At 33.2% G+C, this 18,779-nt stretch overlaps 1 protein-coding gene across 1 annotated transcript; it reads left to right on the plus strand.

Annotated features, from left to right (window-relative positions):
* The first annotated feature begins 11,400 nt into the window (after positions 1 to 11,400).
* On the plus strand, positions 11,401 to 12,669 carry LOC132803761 (UPF0481 protein At3g47200-like). Its single transcript, XM_060817275.1, has one exon. It carries the CDS (start codon positions 11,401 to 11,403, stop codon positions 12,667 to 12,669), a length of 1,269 nt encoding a protein of 422 aa, XP_060673258.1.
* Positions 12,670 to 18,779: the final 6,110 nt, after the last annotated feature.

The following is an 18,779-nucleotide window of genomic DNA, read 5'->3' on the forward strand; positions in this document are numbered from 1 at the left end:
AACTTGAAAAGGTCCATCACCCCTCGGCATGAGTTTGGATTTCCTTTGTTCAGGAAACCTTTCTTTCCTTAAATGCAGCCACACCCAATCTCCAGGTTCAAACACCATTGATTTTTGGCCTTGATTAGCCACCTTTGCATATTGCTCGATCCTCCTCTCAATATTTGCTCGTGTCTTCTCATGAATCTGCTTTACAAAATCAGCTTTTTGTTTTCCATCTAAATTAGTACGCTCACTTAAAGGTAAAGGTGTTAAATCTAATGAAGTCAAAGGATTAAAACCATAAACAATTTCAAATGGAGTAAATTTAGTTGTTGAATGTAAAGACCTATTAATGCAAATTCAACATGTGGCAAACATTCTTCCCAAGTTCTTAAATTTCTACTAATTAATGCTCTCAACAATGCAGACAAGGTTCTATTTACTACTTCGGTTTGTCCATCAGTTTGTGGATGACAAGTAGTTGAAAGTAAAAGCTTAGTACCTAATTTAGCCCACAAAGTTTTCAAAAAATAGCTTAAGAACTTAGCATCCCTATCCTAAACAATAGTTCTTGGCATTCCATACAATCTCACAATTTCCTTGAAAAATAAATTAGCAATATTGGATGCATCATCAGTTTTGTTACATGCAATAAAATGTGCCATCTTAGAAAACCTATCTACTACAACAATATTGAATCCTTACCTGTCCTTGACCTAGGCAACCCAAGAATAAAATCCATAGAAAAATCTACCCAAGGATAGGTAGGAATCGGCAAAGGCTTGTACAATTCATGCGGCTTCAATGTTGATTTTGTTTTTCGGCACTTCAAACATCTTTCATAAATTCTCTCAACATCTCTCCTCATGTTAGGCCAATAAAAATGTTCTTGACGCAAGGATAAAGTTTTTAAAACACCAAAATGACCCATTAAACCACCCCCATGTCCTTCCCGAACCAATAATTCCCTAATACTACAATTAGGCACACAAAGTTTGTTTTCCTTAAACAAATATCCCTCAAATATGTAAAATTTATTAAATCCATGTTTCAAACAGGTTCTAAAAATTTCTCCAAAGTCACTATCATGCTCATAAAGTTCTTTCAATTGTTCAAATCCAAGCAATCTAGCATCTAAGCTAGAAAAGAGTACATACCTTCGGGATAATGCATCGGCAACCACATTTTCCTTACCTTTTTTGTAGCGGATCATATATGGAAAGGTTTTAATATATTCAATCCACTTGGCATACCTTTGGTTGAGCTTTACTTGACCCTTGATATGCTTCAAAGACTCATGATCCGTATGAATCACAAACTCCTTTGGCATGAGATAATGCTGCCACGTCTCCAAAGCCCTCACCAAAGCATACATCTCCTTGTCATAAGTCGGGTAGTTTAGGGCAGCTCCATTTAATTTTTCACTAAAGTAGGCTATGGGTCTTCCTTCTTGCATTAAGACAACTCCAATACCTACACCCGAAGCATCACACTCAATTTCAAAAGTCTTAGAAAATTTGGCAAAACTAACAAAGGAGCATTACACAATTTTTCTTTCAACAAATCGAAAGATTTTTCTTGTACTTCCCCCCATTTAAAGTCGACATTCTTCTTGACAACTTCATTCAATGGTGCTGCTATGGTACTAAAGTCCTTGACAAATCTTCTACAAAAGCTTGCCAAGCCATGAAAACTCCTCACTTGGGTGATAGAAGTAGGAACTGGCCACTCTTGAATTGCTTTCACCTTAGCTTGGTCAACTTTGATTCCTGCAGCACTTACTGCAAATCCTAGAAATACAAGCTCATCTTTGCAAAATTCACATTTTTTAATGTTATCAAACAACCTTTCCTTTCTAAGAACTTGCAAAACTTGCCTAAGTTGATCCGCATGGTCATCCAAATTTCGGCTATATATTAGAATGTCATCAAAATAAAAAACCACAAATTTACCAAAAAATGGACTATTACATGATTCATAAGCCTCATAAAAGTACTAGGTGCATTGGATAATCCAAAAGGCATAAATAACCATTCATATAGCCCATATTTAGTTTTGAATGCAGTTTTCCATTCATTACCTTCTTTCATCCTAATTTGGTGATAACCACTCCTAAGACTAATTTTTGTAAACATGCAAGCACCATGCAACTCATCAAGCATATCATCTAATCTAGGAATGGGATGCCTATATTTGATGGTAATGTTATTTATAGCCCTACAATCAACACACATTCTCCAAGAACCATCCTTTTTAGGTACCAACAAAACAGGAATAGCACATGGACTTAAACTCTCACAAATGTATCCTTTATCAAGCAAATCACTTACCTGTTTTTGCAGCTCCTTTGTTTCTTCGGGATTGCTCCTACAAGCTGGTCTATTTGGTATGGTAGCTCCTGGAACAAAGTCAATTTGATGTTCTATCCCTCGAATAGGTGGTAGTCCACTTGGAATTTCATTTGGGAAGACATCTCCAAATTCCTTCAAAAGAGAAATCATTGAACTTGGCAATTCAAGTTCTTCAAAGTTAGTTTGATCATTAAAATAATTTTCTTTATAGATCATGACGAGCAAAGGTTTCTTACACTCAATAACCTTATTAATATCCCCAAAACTCAAATAAAAATTGCTACTTAACCTTTCTTTTCTTTCTTTTTCTTTTTTTCCCTTGGATTGGTGAAAACCTTCAGATTTCTCTTCCTTCTCCAAGCTCTCAGGTTTGCCACTTTCTTTCCCCTTTCTTTCGGTTTTCCCTTGATCTTTCCACGCAATATGAGCCTTAGAAACCTTACCTTGATCAGCAACCTCATTCTTACCTTCTTGAAAGGATGGTAAAGCCGTTGGTGCCATACTTGCTTTTTCCTTGAGCTTTTCGGCTTCTCTCCTTTGTTGCATTTGTAATTGGTTTTTGTAAACCTCTTTAGGAGATAATGGTTCCAGCTTGACCTTCTTCCATTTGAATCTGAAAACAATACTATTTTCTCGACCAAAATGAGTAGCATCTTTATCAAATTGTCATGGCCTACCTAATAGTATATGTCCAACAATCATGGGTACAATATCACATAAGACTACATCCTCATATCTACCTATACTAAATTTTACTTTGGCTTGTTTGTTGACTTTCATCTCACCACTATCATTAAGCCATTGTAATCTATATGGTTCAGGATGTTTTATTGTTTCTAAGCCCAATTTATCAATGACAATGTTACTTATTACATTAGTACAACTCCCATTATCTATAATCATGCTATAAATTTTACCTTGTATTTCACAACGTGTGTGGAAGATGTTCTCTCGTTGAATTTGTTCTTCATCCTTGTAAATAGCAAGTACCCTCCTTGAGACCAAATTTAGTTCAACATTTGATGTGTTTAATGGTTCAGCCTCATCATCAAGTCCTTCATCTTCTTGTTCGATTTCAGCCTCACTAGCCTCACTTTCGGATTCCACCTCTCCATTACCCCTAATTACCATTATCCTTCTATTCGGGCATTGGCTGGCTATATGTCCTCTTCCTTGGCACTTAAAACAAATAATTTCTCTTGACTTTTGAGGTTTAGGTTCAGATTTTACCTCACCTTTAATGGCTTGGGCAGATTCGGCTTTAAGTTCTCTTCTTGGTCGGTTAGTAGCTTCTTCACCAAGCTTCGGCTTCAGCTTGCTTTCATAAGTAGAATTGTTTTTCCAGCCACTTGAACTTGTCCTTCCACTGCTAGAAACTCCTCCAAACCATGTGCTAACACCCCTCCTCTTGAATTGGTTCTCAAGCTTAATTGCTACATGCAACATCTCCTCCAATTCCAAGTATTGTTGTAATTCAAGCTGGTTGGCAATGTCACGGTTCAAACCACCAAGAAATCTCGCCATTGTTGCCTCCCTATCCTCATTCATATTCAGCCTCATCATTAACATCTCCATCTCTTTGTAATAATCCTCCACGGACCTACTTCCTTGAGACAAAGATTGAAGCCGTTGATGCAGCAACCTATGGTAATATGATGGCACAAACCGCTTTCTCATGGCTCCTTTCATTTGTCGCCATGTTGTAATCAAGTCATCACCAACTCTCCTTCGGGTATTTTACTCATTGGTTGACCATTGGAGTGCATAATGTCCAAATTCCATTGCTGCCAACTCCACCTTCTTACCTTCCGAATAGTTGTGGCAGTCAAAAATCATCTCCATTTTTTCTTCCCACTCCAAATAAGCTTCGGGATCACTTTTACCCATAAAAGGTGGGATGTTAACCTTGATATTTCCCAAATCATCATTTGTATCTTCCCTCCTATATCTTCCATGGCCAGCTCTATCTTGAACAGCAAAATTTTCATCCATACCTTCCTCAAAATCTCCAACGAATGGCTCCTCATCAAATTCCTCTCTCGGTCTCTCGTGACCTCCTCGTCCTCGGCCTTGCCCTCCATGGAATTCTTGCCTATTTCTTGTATTCGGCATTCCTTGTGAGGCTTCTAGTCTTCCCACTCTTTGATTCACATGCTCAACTTGAGTACTAACCCACTGTATTGACTCCAAAACAGCTCTCATGTCCACTTGGTCTCCGCTTCCGGTAGCTCGGGCATCGTTATGGAATGCTACGGACTCCTCCTCATTGATCCTCAAGGGTGGCTCTCCTCTCCTCATTCTTGATTCTGTCATGTTAGTATAATAATGCAATAAAAATAAAATAGGACCTTACAATTTTACTCCTTTACGTGTTTCACTCAAATGAGAACTCGACACTAGTGCTTGCACACTTGTTTCGGCTTTTTACCCTCTTTTAAGCTCAACACTCTTGCCTTTTTCCACTCAATGAATTATCTCAAAGTTCTAATTAAAACACCCATAAAACAGCAATTAGATCACTAGTATATTTTAATTAAACTTATCAACAAAACAGTAGCAAAAATTAGGCAACACAGAAAGAATCCAACAAATCCTAATTTTTCGGCTTTCTAGACAAGAAAACACAAAATAATGGGAAAACGTTGGAATTTTTGAAAACTGCACCAGATGGTAGTAGATTATGAGTTCAAGAATAAAATTCCAGAAAAAGAAATTCAAATATGAACAAGAATCAAATTGAACAAAAATATAGAATAGTTGTTGGTTGTTGTTCTTTGTAATTCAAGTTTTGTATCAAATCCTTTAACTGATTTTAATCTAAATAATTTAAGCACCCAAAATTCAAATATCCAGCAACAAAAATAATTTCCCAGCAACTCAAATAAATAATAAAAAAAAACCCAGCAGCTCCAACAAATTTTCAGCAAACAAATCAAACTCCAACAAACCGAAATATATATATATTTTTTTATATTCGGCTTTAACTCTTCTTTTTTTTTTTTTTTCACTCACAGAACATAAACAACTACAGTAGCAAGAATAATTACCAAAATTGCAATTCCAACTCCAAAACAAACACCAAACCTGTGACCTCCAAATAATCACAAATGTGCAGTTTTTTTTTTTTTTTAAATGTTGCCGCAAACTCTTGTTTTTTTTTTTTTTTGAATATATGAATTCAAATATTTAAGACTAAAACAGCAAAGAAAAATCAAAAAAAACCAAAATTAACAAGAACAATGATGAAAAACAACCAACAAACTAAGAAACAAAAATACGATAAAACTAGGAAACCTAATTCAACTAGGAATGAATTTTTTTTTTTTTTAATGCAGAACGTGTATGGGATGGATGCAACCTTAACCTATTGCTAAAATTGCAGAATATCACAAAAACAAATAAAGCAAATAAAGATAGATCAAACCTAAACAAAATTTGGCTCTGATACCAAATGATATGAACCTAGGACGACCTGCTCCTAAACCCGTATTACATTAGCCCAGATCTTAATTAAGTTCAAGTTCTAATGGAATTGACCTCAACCCCTAACCAACCTGTGGTTAGAAACCATGGTATAATGTAGACACCACAATAGGAGATGGAAAACCTATTGATAAGTCAAGCTAAAACAACCAATTCTCCAATGGTGTTTTAGGTGTTCTCAAAGAACAAAGAGATAATTAATCTCACAAGTATTTTCTCAATCAAATCAAAGTTGTATTCTTATTGAAAAATAAGCCTTTAAATAGGCTTTGAAAGAAACAAAATAAACCCTAAAAACCCTAGGAAAAACCAACCACACACATCAAGAAACCTAGATGGCCAAAACTATACTTCCTTTCCTAATCTAAGTTTGATTAATTAATTCTTTTATATTAAATTAGAAATTAATTAATTTACAATGGAAAGAATAAAATAAAAATCTTCCACAAGTTATTTGTCCAGAAAATAAATAAATAAAAGCCAAAAAGTAATGGTAGTTTCCTAAAACAAAAAGTAAAAACAAATTAGGAAACTAAAAATGCTAGCCTTTTTGATCAAGTTGACTTTGATCAATCTTTGACCTCTTTGAGCTCCAAATCAGCTTCTAGATGCTTTTTAGAATGCCAAATAAGCTGAATATGAAGGCCCACACGTTTTCCCATGCTTGGAAAAATAAGAAAAGGTTAATACAGTAAAATACAGTAAAGCCAGCAAGCAATACAGCAAATTCGGCCAAATTGTTGATGCTGTCCGTACAAGCCCTTTTTGATTGCATTTGAGGCTGCTTTAACTTGATTCCATGACCTCTTAGGCATATGTATTGAACCCATAAAGCATTGGAACCATTTCATACTTCCCGGACTCCAAAAATGTACTAAAATCGTCACCCGGATCCGTACCAGTCTCCAGCGCTTGTATCAGCACCCCAGCAGGTTATCGATTGAGCGGGCTCGGGCGGAATCACATCATGCGTATTTAATCATTTTTCAAATTTGAAATTTAAACATTTTATATAAATTAAGACTAATAAAGTAGATATGATGTTAAAACTATCGAGTCATTTTTATATTGAAATTTAACTAATCAAATTATGCAAATAAGTTCTTTTTAAAACCTTTTCAATTATTATACTTATATCCAAATACTATTCAATTTTAGAAAAACAAAAAAGGAAAAATAAATGGCCTCTATGCACAATTTCTAGAAAATATAGAGGCCTTATATATATGTATATATATATTCATGTGTTTGTAATATTTGAACACTTTATCACATAAGTTTAGAAAATTGAAATTGCTCAAAGGTTAAGGAGAGAGAAAGGTGTTCAAAATTTGAAAATCATTCTGATTATGGAAAAATAAATAAATAAGGATAGAAAGATGAGATTAGATATTTATTGTAGACAGAAAATTAAACATTATTTAGTTTTGACTTAAAATAAGGGTGTTTGGACATAAGTATGAGAATTTTGAAAAGTTTTTGAAACAACAACTTTACAAAATTAAATAAAATAAATTTAAATGTCAACATCATTTATTTAATATATTTGTCAAAATCCATAGTATGGGTCATTAGCATATTTGACAATTCGTTTATTAAATGCTGGTAGTTGAAGTCATTAACTATGTGAAAATGTTAGTGGTTATCAAATTAATTTGTCATTTTTTTGAAAAAAATATTAGTGGGTGGTTGAGGTCATTAATTACGTAAAAATGTTCAACCATTGATCTGTATATGTTTCAATTTGTATGGTGTCGCATCTTTGAGGTCTTTACACATATAAATGTTTATATAGACACATATATCTTTTCAAAAACAATTCAGGTCTCAAATATCACGATTAATATTAGGATTTTATTTTTTTAGTTTTAAAATCTCATGAAGGTTTAATATTTGAGATTATATTTATTAATTTTCGGACCAAACAAAATTTATTTTTTCTAAATAGAAAATTCAAAGTGCTCAAAGGTTAAGGAGAGAGATGGATGTTTAAAATTTGAAAAGTGTTTTGTTTATGGACAAATAAATAAACAAGGATAAAGTTATGTGATTGGAGATTTATTGTATATTAAAAATTAAATGTGATTTAGTTTTTGCTTAGAATTAAAACTGTTTTGATATAAGTATGAGAATTAGAAAATGCTTTAAAAGAATAAATTTACACCATAAAATTAAATAAATTTAAAGATCAAAATCATTTGTCAAATATTTTTGCCAAAATCTTTATATGGGTGATTAATATATTTGACAAATCATGTATCAAATGTTAGTGAGTTAGGTTTTTAACTTAGGGAAACTGTCATTGGTTGCCAAATATATTTGCCATTTATTATTATTATTATTATTTGCTAAAATTACAGCCCAAACTCATTTTCTTATAACAACAATGCGACAAAAAATGATATTTGCAGCAAGGAAGATGGTAATATGTATTTTGAAACCATACTCTGCATGTTTTGTCCTCTACCGAAAGTAATTGTGGCTGTGTATGATTCGAAAGAAAGAGAGTAAAAATGTTAGTGTTTGTGGTCATTACCTATGTGAAAATATTCGACAATGAATATGTATACGATACAATTTGTATGATACCACATGTATGACGTCTTCAAGGACATGACTGTTTAGAAACACATACACACACTCACACACATATATATATAAATATAATGCAAACACTTACATATATATGCATATCGAGTTTGAATATCATGACCACAAATAGATCACGAACCATCGACTTTTGCATGGTTGTTAAGTGCTCATCGATACGAGTTCATAGACTAGCGGTACGCTTAAATTGGACATCTGGTTAAGAAGTTATGGACGTGTGAAGTTTTCCGACTATCGTAATATTTTAATGTTTTTGAATCGGTGAATAGTAAAATGCCACATGTCGACATCTGAGAGGTCCACGTGGGTGAAAGGAGAGAGAAGGAGAGAGAAAGCTAGAGAGAGAAACGACCGACCACCACCGGTTGGCCACCATCAGGCCACCAGAGGGCCACACGTGCCGGCCAGGCAGGAGCGCCTCTCCATTTCCGACCGACCACCCAAATCTCACGGCCAACCGACCGGCGACGCGCCCAGATCGGAGCGTTTTCCGACGACGGTGATTTTTCCCCTCCACCACCGGCCACTGTCATTTGACCCATTTCCGCCCATTTTCAGGCCACACGCGCCAGCCACCCTTTACCACCTCCTCAATTCCGGCCTACCCACCAAATTTCACGGCCACCGGACCTCCGACGCGCCAGGATCGGAGTATCCAGGATCGGAGTATCAAATCACTATTCCGGTGAGTACCTAGTTGTACCGTCGGTCCTTCCCCACTAATTCCGACCCCCTGAATCCAAATCCAGTGTCCTTTTCCTCCAATTCGCGACGGTTTGGGAGAATCGAGGCTCTAAATGCCGAAAACTTTCCGGCGAGATTCCGGCCACCTCGGGTCCGATCTCCGGGAAGTAAGACCGGATTCATAATCCTTGTCACTCAAGCTTCGATTCGGTATATAATTTGTCAATTTTGGTTAACGTTTGTGTTAAACCCCCGGGTACCGGGTATTATTTATCTGAATAAAATATTAATTTATTTGAGATGTGTAATGTTGTTGTTCTAGGAGCACGGGTGAGTTGTGGAATTGATCCCATTAAGGATCTTGGATTAATTGCGTGCTGCAGGTGAGTGATCCACCTTTAAACCTATTTTGGGGTAATTAATTATATTTATTTGGTGTTTAATTGATATTTGGAATTATGCTCATATGGTACAATTTAATTATAATTGTGGAAAATTATTATTTTATAAGTACGTATATGTTTGTTGGTGCTAAACAGAATTTTGGGTTATCCAAAAACCCTGATTTTTATTATTGTGATTTAATTTTATTTATTACGCGTGAGCAAGGTATTTTCAGTAATAAATCGTATGTGGTTTTAATATTATTTTTGGGCATAATTGGTTTAAATATTTTAAGGAAATTATTTGTTTAAATTGATGCTTTCAAATTTGATAATTATGCCCGTGGAATATTATTTGTTGAACTTCGCGTTACGAGAAAAATTATTTTTATATTGTTATCAATGGTTTCGTACCGGGTATGTTAAAGGAAAATATGTGGGATGGTAAACTTGAAAACTGGTATATTTCCCACGGTGATTTTGAAAAATCGGTATGGTTATAATTAATTTAGTAATTATTTTAGACGCACTCATACAGTATTGGTGTTCCGGTGTATATGTGGTTAGCGCGCAAGTTATTATGTCTCCCGTGAGTTGCCATTGGACCGAGGGCAGGCAAGTTTTATAGTGCACATAGCCGCCCCCCTCCTTGGCCGGGATGACGGTTTCAGTAGCGGTACTGTCGGGACACCGAAGTGCCTTATGCAAGTTTCTCTCTTTAACCTCCCCGCCAGTCGGTGCTCGGGACGCTGGATATCGGAGGGCATCACTGGTATATGATGTGGTGTGTCAAGTATAAATTTTTCGGATAGAAATTTCAAACCCCAAAGTGTTCAAAAATTATTTATTATATTTTATTACATTTTATTTATATTTGGAGTATTTATCTATTGTTTATTAAATTAATTGATCCCTTGGTTTTCGAGAAATACGAATATCAGGTTTTGTGAAAATGTTTTAAAAGGGGAACATTTCCAACGGAGTGAATAGTGAGGATTTTGAGAGAAAATATTACTTCAATTGTTTATTATTTATTTATCTATTTAATTGTCGGTATTAAATTAAATTCCCTTATTTGTTATATTATTAATATTCAAAGTGTTCAGTAGATAGGGTCACTCACTGAGATGATTAGCATCTCACATTTTTAAATTCCATTCCCCTAGGTCCAGGTTGGGAGACGTTGATCGTCCGGGGCGAGCCCGACGTCTCAGTTCATTGCCGAAAGTCCAAGAAGTATTTCTTCCCTTTTTCCTCTCCATCTTATATTACTTCTTTATCTGTCATCGATTAAATTTCACATTTATTTGTATAATGCTCTGTATACTGTATTGGACATGTAGTTGTTTTTATGCACTGATTTGCTGTTATTTATTTTGAAGTGTTGCAATTTGTGGAATTATATTGTAGTAACGTGGGAGGAATAAGGGGATGTTTATAGAAGTGTGTTTTCAGTGCAAGAAATTTGTGGTAAGTCCAACCCTTAGGGGAGGTTCTGCCGGATTTTCCATTGGAGGGCCCGGTAGGATTTCCCTGGGATCAGGGCTTGTCTAGGGTTCCGGTGAGGAATTTTGGATGGGTCGTGACAGGACTCCTAGATTCGTACCCCTATTTGAAATCTCTACTCGAGTCCAAGCAACATAGGTTGCAAGTAAATTGAGGGTTTTCATTGTACTTGAAGCTGTTATTGGTGCTGTATCCATATCTATGATTGGAGGAGGACGAGAAGAGAGAGAAATAGGAACAGAAAGTTATCGTTAGCGGGAGGGAAGAGTTTATTTATTTATTATTATTATTTGTTTTTTTTTCCCTTTCTTTGTTTATTTTTTATATGAAAATAGTGCATTTTGAATAATCATTACTATCCTTGTATATGTTATGATCACAATACCACAATAGGATTTCAAATGGACAGAAACAGTCATCAGGTTGACGTAGTCAAGTTGATCCGAGATGAATTGAAGGAAGTGCCTCAGATTCCCGAGTGTTGTATCTATAGAGTTCCTTTTCGACTTAAGAGTGGCCCATTTAGGGAGGGGAAAGAGGAAGTTTACATTCCCAAGGTAGTTTCTATTGGTCCACTTCACCATGGCAATAAAGGCTTAGAAAAAATGGAAGAAAAGAAAATGATTTATATAAAAGATTTTCTTGAACGGAACGATGTAAGTTTGGAGCACTGTGTTGATACTGTAGAGGAAAGCCTGGGAAAGATACGTAAATGTTACGAAGAAAGTCTTGGGTACAACGAAAATGAACATGAACTTGTGAAGATCATTCTAGTGGATGCTGTTTTTGTTATCGAGACTTTAGTGAAATGTCGGTACGAAAATTTTCGAGATGATAACAACAGAATGTTTAGACCATTTGTTTTACCGGATGTCAGGACTGAATTTCTGCTGCTTGAAAATCAGTTGCCCTTCTTCATCCTTAAGGAGCTCTTTAAATTCACGAAGGACATTAATATTTCGCTGATTGATTTTTGCTTCTCTTTCTTATCAAATTGTTATATTTTTTACCCATGGCCAGAAGAAGAATATATGGAACAAATAAAAGATACGTATGAACCAAAGCATTTAGTTGATCTCCTCTGGAAAATTTCTGCACCATTGGTTCCACATGAAGGAGAATCTTGTGAATCTGTACTCATTCCTAGTGCAACTCGACTACATCAGGCAGGAGCTAAGCTTAAAAAAGGATCAGCTAAAAACTTATTGGACATACACTTCGAGAATGGGACTTTAACAATCCCAAAATTGTTAATTGATGACGGTACAGAAATAATATTAAGAAATCTAATTGGCTTTGAGCAATGCCATAATAGCAAGATCAATTACGTAACTGTTTACATAACATTCATGGATTCCATCATTGACACTCCAAAGGATGTGGATTTGCTTGTTCAGGAAGGAATTATTGAAAATTGGCTAGGTGACAGCAGCGAAGTGTCTAGCTTAATCAACAGATTAGGAGAAGGGATCCATGTCTCCATCGATTTATATCATGCTCAACTTGCCAAAAATATCAACTCGTACTGCAAAAACCCATGGCATAGTTGGAAAGCAAACTTAAAACAAAATTATTTCAACACGCCATGGGTAATCATTTCTTTCTTGGCTGCTCTTGTTCTAATCGTGCTCACCATTATACAGACAGTATGTTCTATCATCTCTACTTAAATGGACTGTCTTCTACTTATTGTGAGAATGGATGTTATATGGTGATCGATGAAGCAAAAAAGCTTTGATGTGGCTTAAACTTTGCGTGTGTATTTTTGCGTGGGAGAATTGGGATCATATGGTAATTTACGGTGATGCGTTATTGCTGGTGGCTGAAAAAATTTATCGTCCATTAAAAAAAATATTTGTACTTCTTTGTTTATTAAATGTTTTGTTCTTAAGATTTACAATGTCCTGTACTTGTTTTGTTCTATAGCTATAGTAGTTTTTTTATTGTACGTTTGTGAGGATCCACAACATGCAGATCATGTACTTGACTTCTATGCTGGTCCTCTTGAATTAATGCTTCTTCTTATGGGCTTTCATATTTTTGGCAATCCATTCACCTACATTGAATGTGTACATTTTTATTTATTCAGTGAATGAATACCAGGTAATATGTCCTGATCAAAGAACGGAAAAAAAAAAAAAGGAGATTAATTAACGTTTTCCTAGCTTTAATGTGTATATATATATATATATATCTTTTAAACAACAATGTATTTTCTTTGTCAAGGTCTATTTATTCAAAGAGAGTCAGTCATCATATGTATATATTATTTGCTTTTGCTTGTTCCTGTCAATTTGTCCAAAAAAATTATAATTTAAAATACTTCATATCAGTTGGTAATATAATTGGATTTTTGTTTTTGTTTTTTATTTTTCTCTATCTAACTGTGTATGATTTGCTTATGTAAAATGACAATTAGAGTTTGTTAGTGACCTAAGTTGGCTACAACTTTAAAGTAGGAAAAAAATAAAAATAAAATTGAATATAACTTTACATTGTGTTGTTATTATTTTTTATCATGTCTTTAGTTGTTTAAAATGTTTAACAAATTATAACTGTTGTTAACTAACACTTATATAAGAATATTACACACAATTAGATGAAAAAAAATTTTAAAAATAACCATTTTATCAATCAACACCATCAATTTATCAATGAAGTTTTTATTGAGGACACTCAATAAACATTAAAGAGTCCACTATCATCCTAATATCATAGGTTTCCCACAGTAGGTTGATTAGGTATTCTGAATAATGGATTTTGAATAAGAAATAACAAGTTGCTACATAATGATAGATGTTGTGATTTTTCACATATTCTTTTGAATGATCTGAACTAGGGGTAGGCACAAATCAATCCTCGACCAAATCAACCTAATCGAACTAGTTCAATTTAGTACGATTATTGGCCTATAATCAATTTGGTTCGGTTTGAACAATCTTTAGTCCAAACCAAGATGAACCATAAATATATTAAATATTATTTTAAAGGCAAAATGTATTTTAGTATCTTCTATTTTTAGTCTTTTTTAGTTAGGAGTGTAAAAAAAATTTTTTTACAAATAATACCCTCTACTACCCAAACCTTTAAAACAAAACGGTTTTTGTTAAAAATTGATCACGTGATAATCACATGACAAATAAAATAATTATATTTTTATAATTTTGTGTTTTTTTAAGAAAAAAATGGCCTAGTGAAGCAGGATTAAACAGGAAAAATTTTCTAGTACTCTTAGAATACTTTACATCTGGATACTCCTTCAAATCATTAGTTGCCATGTGGATTATTTTTCCATGTTAGATAATTGGCCATCTTCTTCAATATCAGCATCTCTCTTTCCCAAACACTGCTCAATCACAGTCCTCGCTATCTCTCTTCTGCACCAAAAATCAGAATCCTCACAGAAATCCTTTTTCTTCTACACCGAAAAACCATAAAAAGTGTGCCCAAAACTAGATCTGAAACCACCATCTCTCATAGTTTGCAAACGGGGCTAAGACTTGCTCTCTCTCTCTCTCTCTCCCAAAATTAGATCACGAACCATCGACTTTTATACTTTACAAAAAGGGCTACTGATTCATTCATCAACACCTATTCGCCATATGTATCCTCTAAGGAAGTTTACTGTATTTTCTTAAAAGGAAATTCAATTTTGAATTATTTAAACAAAAGATTTAATACTAATTAGTTTTTGAGATTTTTTCACTTCCATTATTTTTACATTTTGGGTTGACATTCAATGAAAAACAAAAAAGAAACAAAAAATATTTGTTTGATCTATGAGACTTCTATCTTACTATTATTAAAGGAGATTGGGTATCTTATACACTTTTTTTTTTTTTTTTTTTTTGGTTTAAGGAAAAGAGAAAATAGCACATTGAGATCATCCTAGTTGTGCATTTTTTATTTTGGGCATAAAAGAAATAGGCAAGATAGAGAAATAGGTTGTAATTAAAGAAAATGGCATGCTATGTGATGTGGAAAAATAATCCACATGGCTTCAAATCATTGGTTATAGGCTAATCTTATTGAACATGAAATTATAAAAAAAAATAATTATTTTATTTGTCACTTGAATATCACATGATCAATTTTTAATAGACACCATTTTGTTTTAACTGTTTGGATAGTTTTTTACATATTTCTAATTAAAAAAGGCTAAAAATTGAAGATACTAAAATATATTTTGTCTTTATTTTTATTATGAATGAAAAATGAAAAACCGGTCAAATTGAACCAACACCCACCTTAATTTGCTCATTATCAATAAGAGAAAAGAATTTGCTCCACTAAAATTAGGCAAAAATAGAACAATAAGAAAATGAATCATAAAGTACTCCTTTTGAACCATTATAAGATTTTTTAAATAAATATACTTCTTTTGAACCATTATAAAGATTTTTTTTTTAATAAATATCTGTCCTAAACAATATATAATGAAGTTTCTTCTCCAAAATCTAATAGAACATGATAAACACGAAGAAAACAACGGAAAGTAACTATAATAATTTTTATCAAATGGAGAAAAAGTTGTAGTCTTACATAGGATTGGTGCAGTTAGTCGCTAAATTAAATATATAGTTGCACTTTGACCTTTGAATTATTATTTTTTTTTTTTTTGGGACTTTAGTCTTTAAACTCTAATTTTTTATGCACTATGATCCTTAAACTATTTTTTCGCAGTTCTGAGATGTCCAGTATACTTGATGCAAGATGTAAAAATTTTATGGGGGTTGTTTGCTTTTCTAATTTTGTTGTTTTCTATTACAGTAAATGTACTGCATGTCTCGAACCTACTAAAAGTTAGATTAAAAATAATTTAAGAATCAAAATTGTTACTGTATAGGTACTGCTTGTTTCAAAACTGATAAAAATTAGTTTAAGAACCGTAGTGCACGAGAATATAAAGTTAGGGGACTAAAGAGCCAAGAAAAAATTTAAAGACTAAACTGTATATACATATATAATTCAGAAATTAATAGTGCCAATTATCCAGAAAACCAAAAAAAAAAAGAAAAAAAGAAAAAAAAAAAGCAACACTCAATGAAAATTTGTCACAGTATACGCCCGCTTTCCACAATATATGGCTATTTTATTTATATGGTCTTTCTCTGGTTAGGCATTCTTATAAAATATGTACATCCAGTATTAACATATCAAAACTACATAAAGATCATTCATCAAAATACATAAATAAATAAATAATAAAAACATACATAAAAAATCACACATCATACCATAATAAGAATTCTTTACATAAAAAATCACACATCATAAGAATTATTTACTTAATACGTGCCAATGGAAATAGTAAAACATCTTTTGCACGTATACCGAAAAGATCACAAAATTCAATGGCTATAAAAAAGAGCCTCAAAGTCCAAAACCCCATCAAATATGTTCGAAAAAGTCCAGTCCAAATTCAATTCAAATCCGATATGAACCAAGTCTCGGCAAATTTCTATTTAGGTTGGGTTTGAATTAGATTTTTAATATAGATTTGGCTTGAATTCCGGCCTATCACATTACCTGTTCGGCGCGTTCGAAACCAAGCTTGAAACCCAGCTTGATTAGTTAGCCCGTTATAATTTTGTAATTCTTTTTATATTTTTATAATTGTATTCAATACATTATAAATATATATTATATGTTAAATTGTATTTATTTGTTGTTTGTTAGAAAATAAGATAATTTATTACAATTAGTTTTAGATTCAATAAATTTATTAGCCAAATATTTGATATCCAATGATGATAATATATATATATATATATTTAATATCTAATGATTTTGCATTATTTATTAAATTTATATTTTCTGATTTTAAAATATTTATTAATATATCAATTATTAATAAAATAGCTATATCATTTGATATAAAAAAATAATTAATATATTTTATACCTATATCATTATCCATTTATTAAACTAATTTTTATTTTATCATTATAATAATAGCTTAAGCAAAACAAAAACCTAGGCCCCTTCAAAATTCGCATCAGCCCATCACATCCTTAATACATTTATAGAAGCGGGGTGGTCTTTTCTCTGTTTCTTTTTGGGGGAATTTGGTCCAATATCCTCATAAGGACGAGGTTAACGATTTTTGCCCCCTCATTTGATATCTTTTTGTTCTATCCCTTCAATTTTTGATAATCCCAAAATACCCTTATATCCAAATTAAATATTTTTAATCCATTTTTTTTTCTATGTTTTTTTCTTTCTTTTCTTCATCCGACTTTTCTCTTCTCTTTATAATCAATATCCAGCCCATTAGGAGCCCTCTGTTTCCTTTCGCATTGGCCGGATTGTAAGCTTGGAGACTGTGCGTTTTGAAGGAAATGGTGAAGAGGCGACTCAGAGAGAAAAGCATGAGGCTCATTCAATCAATCACTGGTAATCTTCCCCTTTCCATTTTCAAATTCTTAAGCTTTTCCCCAAACATTTTCTTATTCGTTTCGCTAATAATAAAATAGTTTTTTTTAAATAAATAATATATTTTAGATTGTTATAATTCAGAGCAGCGTATTTCACTGCTGCGAGAGGTGGGACGGCGATACTTCAGTGCGGTTTCAACAGAGGAATACGCAAGGAGGAACTATGCAAGCAATGTCTCTGAGTATAACACTGTTATCGGTTCTCTCACCGTGCAGAGAAGGTGGATTCTAATTTTGATTTTGTTTTTGTGGTTTTGGGATTTTTTTTTTTTTTTGGGAGAAATTGTGAAAGTTGTGTTCTTTTTTTTTTAATAACGGTGGTGGTAGGCATTTCTTGCTGAGAGATGTGTATGATGATATGATGCTGGATGGAGTACAACCAACTAGGGATACATTCCATTCTTTCATCGTTGGAACCATGACAAGCTCTTGCTTGCAGGACGCTTTCTACTTTTCTGACCAAATGAAATCCATGGGTTTGGTCCCTGATGTATGTATTTTTATATATATGCTTCTTCTTCTTTTTTTGTTTTTGTTTTTTTTCACATGGATCTGCATTAATTCTTATCTGCAGACTATTAGATTCTTTCAAGATTGGAAATTTTGTATAAAGTTACTTTGTGTGTTTTTTTCTTCTTTTTTTTCCCTAGCTATTACAATGTATTGCTTTGTGTTATAGGTTACTTTATACAACATTTTAGTTTCTTGACGTAGTGCAGATGAACTCTATCACTGTTGACTCGAGGCCAAAGTGCTTGGTTGGTATTATTTTTTATGGTTACCCTTCTTATTCTAGAATGTATGCAAAAGAAACAAGTTACTACTTTTTCTCTAGGTGATTGATGAAATAGATGGAGCTCTTGGTGATGGCAAAGGTGCTGTGGAGGTTATTCTAAAGATGGTAATTGTGTGTTTTATATTATTATTATTTTTTTGGGTCTTGTGTGTTTTCCATTATTGAATGCTGCTTATTTATTAAATTTAATTGTCTGCACGCTTATTTGTATTTTAATATAATCGTAGTTATAGTTATTTTATTACTATAATTGCTGTTGGTGATTAAATATAACTGCTTTCGTTGTTATCAGTTATTGTTGTCATGTATAATTTTTGTTTTCCTTAATGTTTAATGCAAACTGTCAGTTATTGCATTTACTTCATTATCAACATGAGAATCATAAGGGAAATTTACTGTTTCAACTCCATGGTTGCACATTCTATACGTTAACAGAAACCTCCATTTCTACCGAGGGTAATATATTCGGCTATGGTGGTTTTTATTTTCCAGTGCTCATTATATTTTTCACTTTTATTTTATGTTGTTCACATAGGTTTCTGCAGAT

Source organism: Ziziphus jujuba, chromosome 5 (genome assembly GCF_031755915.1).
Source record: "Ziziphus jujuba cultivar Dongzao chromosome 5, ASM3175591v1".
Lineage (NCBI taxonomy): Eukaryota > Viridiplantae > Streptophyta > Magnoliopsida > Rosales > Rhamnaceae > Ziziphus > Ziziphus jujuba.

Bases quoted from the DNA above. Each gene is read 5' to 3' on its own strand.
- LOC132803761 (XM_060817275.1), top strand. From the start codon at position 11,401: ATGGACAGAAACAGTCATCAGGTTGACGTAGTCAAGTTGATCCGAGAT.